Raw genomic sequence first — 9,338 nt, 5'->3', positions numbered from 1 at the left:
GTATCCTGCGTACGTCCATATCGTCACGTACGCTTTACTGGTACCGCAAGCAGACAACCAGGCAACACTTGTATTCAGGAAACAAAAATCTATTTTGGTTTGTCATGTTTGTATGAACAGGAATATCTTCCTATTGAAAAGTGGCTTATATTCATCGTTTTCGCCGTCTCATGTACATCAAGGTACGATAGCATTGAGCTTCAAGGTACGCTGCGGTTGTGGATATTATATTTGGAGGGATAAGGATAGTATCAAAGCGGATTTCTTAGCGATATTTTAGTCGTTCAGTTTGTGTTTTTGAACTGCTACTGTCACTGTGCAATTTCAATGGAGGGCTTGTTGATTGTTGACACACGAAACTCGACGTCAATGTCCGATCCTTGCTTCGATTTACCTCCATCCTCACCATCGAACTGCCCCCATCAACCGATTTGTGTCATCGCAGTTACAAACAGTCACTTGTGTTTGAGTAGTAGAGCGTCATTTTTTGCTTGAAAAGGAGGAAATTTAAGTGGAATCAGTCAATCAGAATCAGCTGACTGGCTAAGCAAATAAATCAAGGCCGTCTCACTGACTGTCAATTGTTACTGTATTGCGGAAGTTGGTCGACTCGTCTGCAAAATGAAGCTTTTGGAAAATCCAAATCTTGACGCCATTGGCAATGCCCTTACCATCGAAACTGGTGATTGCAAGATTTCAGGAAGGTAAATATGTTTCTTTACTAGTTTTATAATATTTTTCTGTTTCCCACTTTATCACCCTGTTTATAATTTTTAGACAGTGTATATTTTGCCGGAGACGGCAAACCTTTAGTAAACGTTAGTTTGCCAGATATGCACTGAACATGCGCAGTTACTGTTTTTTTGTACTTAAACATTTTCCGGTGACAAGTTTTAGTCTGGCTCCATGCCAAAATTATCGTTGTTACCTCGTATTCCCAAGATGGGATTCAGACCATTTTATAATTTCGGACTTTATTTCCCTTTTAAAAAAAATCCTTCAGAGCCACAAATCTGAAAAAGAAAATGGAATACTCTGCAAAAAATGTTTGAGATATGTTAAAATAATAAAAGAAGAATATTCTTATTTATTTGGGGATGAAAAAAAAAATTTAAAATGTGGTGCGGTAGGAATCGAACGCGAGTCATCGCGCTTACTAGAGCCTTTGCTTAACCACTACACCAAACGTGCTACACAACTTTTGGTGGGAATTTAATACATGTTATAATTCAGCCCTATTTTAAAGAGTGCAGCGCCCTCTGTTGATATGGATTGCCGCCGGCAAACCTTTAGTAATCGTTAGTTTGCCGTCATTACCTCCGGCAAAATATCCACTATCTAATTTTTATTCAATTTGGTTGGTTTGTTTGTTTGTAACTGTAAGGGAGTACAATTTTATTTTTAACTGAGTGATAATAATAAAAATATATAAACATGATAAATGAGAAGAAAATGGTGATAAAAACTATTATTTTGAAATTAAAATTTTTAAAATGAAGATATGTTTTTCATGTTTTTAGTAATTTCATCCGTTTTTAACCAGTCAAACAGATGTTTTTCATTTGAATGTAGTCTGTGGTGCTTTTTTCACGTTTTTAAAATTTTTGTAAACTTTCATTGTACTTACTACTTATAAAATATTAAGAATACACAGAAATGTAATATTCTTGAAGAATAATAAGAATAAATAATACTACACTAGCATTGAAACAACAGTATTTTAAACTGATTGAGACAATTACATGCAAAAGTTTGCAGGTTTTTTTTTCAGTCCAGCAATGAGCATCATTCATTACCATTTGAACATAAAGGTTAGAGAGTTACTCTTGCAAGATGGCAGGCAACGACAAACGCCTGTTCAAGCTGCTCAGCCAGGAGAACGGCCACACCCCTGAAGACTTGCAGGCCCTCTCCCCTCCCCAGACCCAGAGCCAACTGTCTCTGAGCCCCCGGGGTGGGTTCAGTCCCCAGGCCGGGGGTCCCTATGGTACCAGCTCCGGGGAGGAGACCCAGGGTCCTCTCTGTCACACTTGCAGCCGCAAGATGATCTTCTACCTCATTTCTACGCTGAACGCCTCGTTCCAGCCAGACTATGATTTCAGGTATTTCTTCGAGTATTAAGGCCTTAACCCTGACCTTGTTGGGTTTTTTTGCAACAAAAATCCAGCAAAGCTGAAATGTGGACCCTTGTGAATGCATCAAATGCAACAACAATGTGCAGTGTACTAGATAAACACCAGCACTGCTTCTGAACAGAAGATTTTTTTCCCCTACTTTTGTACTGGTGTACATGTATAACGTCTTTTGAAAACTGAGGGCAAGTAATTATTTTAAAACTTTTCAAAAAATAGAACACATTTTGAGAGTCTCATTATTGACAATTGATTTCTGACTCGGGGATTAAAGTGAACATTTGAAAATGTGGCCGGCTTACAATTTTCCCATGAATTGAAAAACAGGGCATCTAAAGTTACTGAAGGATTTTACTTTTTAAAACATTTGCATACAAATATGGGATGGCCAAAATACCGAGTGTCCTCTGACAAACAGTTGATTTATTGATATTAAAAGCAACCAAAGACTTTGTGTCGTTCCTCCAAATTGATTGTAAACACTCAGTAAATTTTAATGACTTTGTCACCAAATCCTTAGTGATGCAAAGAGTCATGAGTTTAGCCGAGAGCCCAGCCTGGATTGGACCATCAATGCCGTGGATAGTAACATGTTCTCTACGGCTGGTGACGCCTACGCTGCTCAGATTCGCCCCAAACTGTGGGCCGCTATCAATGATGAGATCTCACCCAACGAGTGCGAAATTTACAGGTACATGTACCTTCTGTTGAATATCAAGTTGTATTTACCCCGGACTCAGAAGCCGTTTTGCTAAAAAATCTTTCTGAACTGAATCTTTCTGTAAAGTGAGACTAACAGGGATACATAGAGGGATTTTCACACGGTAGAAAAACAGGCCATAGTCTTGTTATCTCACCAACTACACAAAGATTTTGGTCTATAGACTTCTGTTTTGTGACACTGACCAACTGTCTGTCTATTAACCCTCCTGTGCAAACATACATTCTGTGCCAAGTTGTCCTTTCAGTCAAAATCAATCAAGTGACTGTTTTCAATAGTTAAGAGCTCCCAGCCTACATAAAGCGGGATTGACTAGCTGTGACTGTTTATGTAACTTGATACAGCTATGCTTTGACTGTAGGTGATAGATAGGCCAGCTGTGCCTACTTCTTGCCTGCTTTTGTCTGTTGACTGAATTTGACTAGTCACAGTGCTTGCTTGAAATATGAGCGGACTGTTGGTGACCAGCCTGTGTAAAAGGCGTGGCAGGGGAAGGGATTGGGTTTTTTTTTACTGTCTGTGACTGTTCAAAGAGCAGGAGGGTTAAGTCATGTAAGTATAAACAACAAGAAAACAGACCGAACTAAACTGAGATTTTTGAAGTACATGGAGTCTTGTTATTTTTCATTTTACTTCTCCATCTCATTACATCAGCTACAACCCTGACTTGGAATCAGACCCATTTGGTGAGGAGGGTGTCCTGTGGTCCTTCAACTACTTCTTCTTCAACAAGAAGCTCAAGAGGATACTTTTCTTTGCTTGCAAGGCCAGTAGGTAAGAGAGAGCTTTGTGGTTTTCTTCATTAAAAAGAAACCAGTGACATCACACAATTGTGGCTCATGATTTTTACACAAAAATTTGAAAGTAAAGCACTTCATTTAGTGGGTGTAAGTAAGCCAATATGGCCCGTCAGGCTGACGTTTATGGCTGGTTTCATTGGCATAAAACGACTGAGAATATATCTACTCCCTCGGGATGGGATGCCAGTCCATCGCAGGTTACTCTCCAGCTAATGTCAGTACCCAGTTATACTCCTGGGTGGAGAGAGGCAAGTGGTGGTGAAGTGGCTGGCCCAAGGACACAACATATGGCCAGCAGCTGGATTCGAACCCTGACCTTCTGATCATGAGTCACAAACTCTAATCGCTAGGCCACACTGTAGTTTGTGTACTTAAAATGAATTCTTAACAACAAAAATTTGGATTCAATAATAGTTAACATCTTTAGACGTTTTTGTTTCTTGGCTAACCAAAACAAAATTGCTATATAAATGTAAGATATTTGGCTGTTTTACCAGTAATAACCACTGAAGATTTGTTTGTATGTTGGGTAACAGCAAAACCTCGGCTGCTGGTGCTGATTCTGGCATTGGTGGTGACTTTGACATGATGCTGGATGAAGAGATATCTGATGATTACGATGACAACGATGAAGATGATGAAGAAGACAACAGCATGTACGTGCAGGATGCCTACAGGCATGAGAGGTAACTCAACATTTTATCGCATGTTTAAAATTTTCACTCTAGGTTTGGTTTTCCAAACCTAGCTTTTAATTCTAAGATCATAAAGCATCATACACTGTGCTCAAGTCTCAACGGAACTGTTTACCCTCCATACCCCTTCAGCTGAAGAGATGTGAAAGGTTAAACTGTGTTTGTAATGAAGAGCTTTGTTCTAGTTTTCTCTCAAACCATTATCTTACCCTCCCCCCCCCCCTCCCTACTCGACCCTTCAAAATCTTCCAGAAAGTAAAGCCAAGTCATTATTGGTTTACATGGGCCTGGATGCCTTCTTGACAATTAGTAATACAAAGGATGTGCCATTGGGTTTTACATAGTAGTGAATTTGGAGGATTCAGGAAGTCCCTTGCTCAAAAATACCTAGCAAGTTGTAGCCTGCTCTAGTCATCGTCAGGAGACTGAGGAGAGTTGGAGATGCTGCTCCTTAAGTAGGCTGTGCAAGGATTGGGAAAAAGCAGGCTAGTCAAAACGTTGAGACCAAAACTCATCTCTCAGCCTCAGTGAAGAAAATTGCGAGAAGTCCCACCACCTTCCAACCTACTCAGCGAAAGTAAATTATAAGCAGGACAAGTTTTTTTAGAACTAAACAGGAATGTTCTTATCAGAACTAATTCTACTAAGCAACAGTATTTATTACCACATGGTGTTACCGCGAACCGAAACTAATCCACCGTGCAAAGCCTAAAATCATATTATAAGTTGGAGTATAACTTTGTCATCATTTTCTTTGTTTAGTGTAACACCATTGATGTTTCTTTGTTTAGTGTAACACCATTGATGTTCTGAATGCAAGTGCTGTATGGATTCTACAGTGAGTTACTGTATGCGTTGCAGTCATGTCAGCAGAACAGCCATTTTCAAGGAATGTCAGTTAAGGCCTATAACACAGACTATGGTAAGGGTTGGCTAAAAAAAAATGTATTTGTAATCCTAGCTAACAGAAAATTAGAACGTTTTTGGTGATTGATTTTGCTCATAACCGTTGCATTTGGATTGAGTTAAAATAGTCCTTTGGATTTCGCTTGCAGTGTTTAAGTATTGTTTTTACATGACATTAAAATTGAGTTTCAGCTTTAATAGTACTTGTACAAATAATACAAATTCACTCGTCGTTATTCTTTCATTGCCATTTGGTTGAATCAAGGTTTTACCTTTGCTCAAAAATATGTTCGTTCATGCTTTTGACAGGTGCACTTTGTACTGCATGATTGAACACAATCAGCATTTCACTATTCCCTTATCACAAAAAGGTTTTCTTATTCACCCTTCAGCAACAGTCGAAAACCAACTGCTTCAAGTGTGTCGAAAACAATCCAAAACCATTCAGAGTTTTCTGTGCTGTGAAATTCCTTTTATCCAGTCCATAAATTTACAAAACTCTTACGATTGGGCTTATTAAATTGAGTCGCTATTTCTTCCCAATTTTAAACGTTCTTCTCTTTCCGGTTGCAATAATCAATATTCCTATGTGTACAGTGTATATAATCACAGACATAAATTAAACAGATGAATCTCTAGTTTCTTAGATTATATAATAAAAAGAGTGTGTTAACGTTGTTTTTTTTAATGATGCATAAATACATGCATGTAAGACAGTTTACCCATTCCTATTGGTCAAGAGCCTGTCACATGGCCGGTTTTAAACGGTTGATAAAGACCGGCTGGCTGGTCTTAAAAACTTTTCCAGTGTCACATGAAATTTTGACTCCTATGAAATCCCTCGCCTTCGGCTCACGTAATTATCAGCATCCGGACTCCAACCAGTCTTTATAGTGTTCAAAGCCAGCAAAGCACACATTTCTTCCCTTATTGAAGGGTCTCAAAACATGGAAAGTTCTGTTTAAATTGGACTGCTGCTCTTAAAAACCTGTCTTGCTGTTGATAGAAAGGCTCCCTGTTTCCAGAATATTCCAAGCAGGGAAAGGCTAATCTTTGATTTGTTCAGTTAGTGTTCATAATTACAAGCCAATGTTTCCAAGGGGGACTACCAGACTGTTCTGAATAAACAGAATCTGATCACATACCCACTGACTGTATGGGAGTGCTGGTAATAGCTAATCTCACTCATAAAAATAATGTGAAGGAAACACTTAACATTGTAGATGACTTAATAACGTGATCAATGCACATAAATTCCGTGTGAACATGTTATGTTGACTTTTTGTTGCCAGTTAAAACAAAAAAATCTATCCAGTACGAGCTGAAAACAGAATTGCCATCACCCCATCCATGTACAAATAGATAGGGTGTTGTGTACAGGCGAACAGGCACAATTGAACAAACAGCGAAGTAGAATTTCCCAAATGCATGTACTCAAAGTTGTGAGACACTTTGTAAGTCAGACAAATGTTTCTGAATTGGTGTGTTTTAAAGCCAACTTTTGAAGAAACAAAGTTGGGGGAAAGATTGGGAAAGAATGTTGCAACCTGACGCTGCTTTATTCTTCATAAATCATCTCAGTGAAGGTCAGTCGTTGCAAAAATGATGATAAGACACGAATCTGGGACTGAGAAACATTTCCAATTTTGTTAAGAAGTACAATGTACTTCTGTCTTGACTCTCCATAGACTTTGTACACAACCACTGAAGTAGCCTCAGGTTGCAACATTCTTTCCAAAGATTGTCGTCTTCGTTTTGTTTTTACAGCTCTGGCTGCTAAAAATTGTCGAGCTGTTGAAAGTTTCGGGACGTAAGCTTAGATACTTGCCATGAAAAGTCTGTCTTTAGTTTCTGCGCTTAATAAGAAATACAAAATTCGGACATGCAACTGGGGGAATTTAGGGGAAAATGACTCTAAACCACTCAAGACTTTGTACAGTGTTTTTCAATTTGTAATGGCATTCGTGAGAAGTAAACAAACGAGGAAATCAGCGGATCTGAGGAAAGTTGCATGCCTGATAATTAGGTTTTGCTGTGTTTGCAAGATACATGGCAAAGCATTTTGTAGAATTAAAGATTGCCAGTATGCATTGTTTTTTTAATTTAAGATGCATCCAACGTTGTGTTATTATTTTTTTTGAAAAAGATTTTTTTTACTTTAACATTAATGTACTGTTCAACTTAGCAAGTGCTTTCTAAATAGTGATTATAGAAGTCCATCAGAATTCAAAATGACATATTCTACCTTTTTGTAAAGCACACAAAAATCCACTTATTTTATTAGAACGTTTTAGAAAATGTTCAGTAAATGTTGTTATTGTGTCAGTTTTTTTAGTTTCCTTTTTAAGTGTATTCAAGCCTTACTATGGTTCTGTGTTAGTGCCATTATCTAGTGAAAGTGCTAGATATTTGTGCAGGGAAAGTGGTAGACTTTATATATCTGAAATAATTTTGTTAAGAAGGAAAATATTAAGGGGTTATGCATCCTTACTGGGACAAAATATTGTAAAATGATATTGGGGAAATGTTCTTGAAGGGAAATTGGAATATTAGTTTGTTGCCATTATGATTGTTAATGTTGGTGTGTTGTATTGTTTTAAAATGTATAGAAGTTAAACAATCAGTGTAAATAGTATCATGATCATTTTCACGACGGTTTATACATGTACATGCAGAAGTGTTGACAGTTTGAGAAGTACATTACAGATAGATGACAATAAACTTGGTTTTCAAGTGAAAAACAGTGAAAATGGTTGTTCGACATGAGATTGTTTTCTCCTTTTTTTAAAAACAATTAGGCAAAAAACAACCCAGCTCTACTTCCGATTACATGGCATTTTTTTTTCCCCGAGGCGAGGCATTTTTTTTGTGTTGATCATATGGAGTCTCCGTGTAGTCTAGGGCAAGAGGTAGTAATTAATGGTTTTCTAGGGGGTTTTTCCCCTCTTTTTTTTCCCCTTTTTTTTTCCCAGAAAAAAAAAATTGGGATGGGGCTGTCAAAATAGGGTAGGTAGGGTAACCGGAAGAACTATAATTTTATTTGTGGCCTTACGTAAATAATTCTCCCTCAGTGATTAAAAAAAAACAACTGGAAGTTAAACTAAGAGAAAATAACTGAAACCATTTTGTCTGTCCAACACCAAGTTAACACTTGAAAAAGCAGCATTTACATGTATGAGTAATTGTCTTGTCAGATTTCATGCAGACAAATCCAGGCCTGCTGTCCATTCTATCACCGAGGCCCCCTTCAATGGCGCAAGCATTGTGCCAGCTATTGTACAGATAATCTGTCACAGGGCAGTTGCTTTGTATAATAGTGTACACAACGGTTTCTCCATTGAAGGGGGCCTCAAAGAGTGTACAGTGTTCACGTGGCGAGGATGTTTATTGGAAACGGCAGAAACTTAAAAGCTCCAGACAAACTGAAAGAAGTTACAACCATCTGAAGCAATGACACTAGATTTTGGGGAATTTCTCCCAAACATTTAATCTATCAGGTGAACTGTCCATACAGCATTGCATGCTGATAAAGCCATTTGATTTTACATTACACATTTTGGACTTCTGCCTAACTACTGCGCCTTTAAGCCATATACAAGATGTGTATCCACAACATCTGAATTACAAATACGTACAACACTGCCCATAGTTTTTGCCATCTTGTCCTGTAGTTAGCATGAGTGACTATTTTGTAGTTGGCAAAACCTGCCCAAAAACTAACTCTTGCAAAAGTACATGTAATAATACTGGAAACATGAATGGCATTTTCGATAATCTTTGCAGTAAGATTGCAGTGCTGAAACCCCTTAGTCTCTGATGTACTGCCCCAAACCACCCAACCCATTATTTCCTGTACCGCCCAAAACTGCCCTGCCTGTTAGTCCCTGTACCGCCCCAAACCGCCCTGCCTATTACTCAATGTATTGCCCAAACCACACTGCCTATTACTGCCTGTACTGCCCAAACCACGCTGCCTATTACTGCCTGTACTGCCCAAACAGCCCTGCCTGTCACTCCCTATACTGCCCCTAATCACCTAGCCTGTTACTTCCTGTACCATCCAAAACTGCCCTGCCTATTACTC

At 38.5% G+C, this 9,338-nt stretch overlaps 1 protein-coding gene across 2 annotated transcripts; it reads left to right on the top strand.

The window, feature by feature from the left end:
• Nucleotides 1–17: 17 nt before the first annotated feature.
• Nucleotides 18–8,015, top strand: LOC119737377 (repressor of RNA polymerase III transcription MAF1 homolog). 2 transcript variants are annotated; one of them, XM_038211695.1, is made up of 6 exons: nt 18–704; nt 1,812–2,102; nt 2,653–2,823; nt 3,508–3,627; nt 4,190–4,339; nt 5,111–5,154. In XM_038211695.1, the coding sequence occupies exons 1-6, from the start codon at nt 622–624 to the stop codon at nt 5,142–5,144; spliced, it is 849 nt and encodes a 282-aa protein (XP_038067623.1). In that variant the 5' UTR covers nt 18–621; the 3' UTR covers nt 5,145–5,154. The 2 variants fall into 2 exon arrangements, with proteins under 2 accessions (XP_038067623.1, XP_038067624.1); XM_038211696.1 differs by having other exon boundaries at nt 24–704; nt 5,140–8,015.
• The last annotated feature ends 1,323 nt before the right edge of the window (nt 8,016–9,338 follow it).

Source organism: Patiria miniata, unplaced genomic scaffold (genome assembly GCF_015706575.1).
Source record: "Patiria miniata isolate m_02_andy unplaced genomic scaffold, ASM1570657v1 HiC_scaffold_3, whole genome shotgun sequence".
Classification (NCBI taxonomy): Eukaryota; Metazoa; Echinodermata; class Asteroidea; order Valvatida; family Asterinidae; genus Patiria; species Patiria miniata.
This window is presented reverse-complemented; position numbering and strand designations above follow the sequence as displayed.

Excerpts from the sequence above, each read along its gene's own strand:
- LOC119737377 (XM_038211695.1), top strand. The coding sequence starts at position 622 with ATGAAGCTTTTGGAAAATCCAAATCTTGACGCCATTGGCAATGCCCTT. Across the intron at positions 705-1,811 it reads GATTGCAAGATTTCAGGAAG|GTTAGAGAGTTACTCTTGCA; the intron begins GTAAATATGTTT and ends TTGAACATAAAG. Across the intron at positions 4,340-5,110 it reads GATGCCTACAGGCATGAGAG|TGTAACACCATTGATGTTTC; the intron begins GTAACTCAACAT and ends TTCTTTGTTTAG.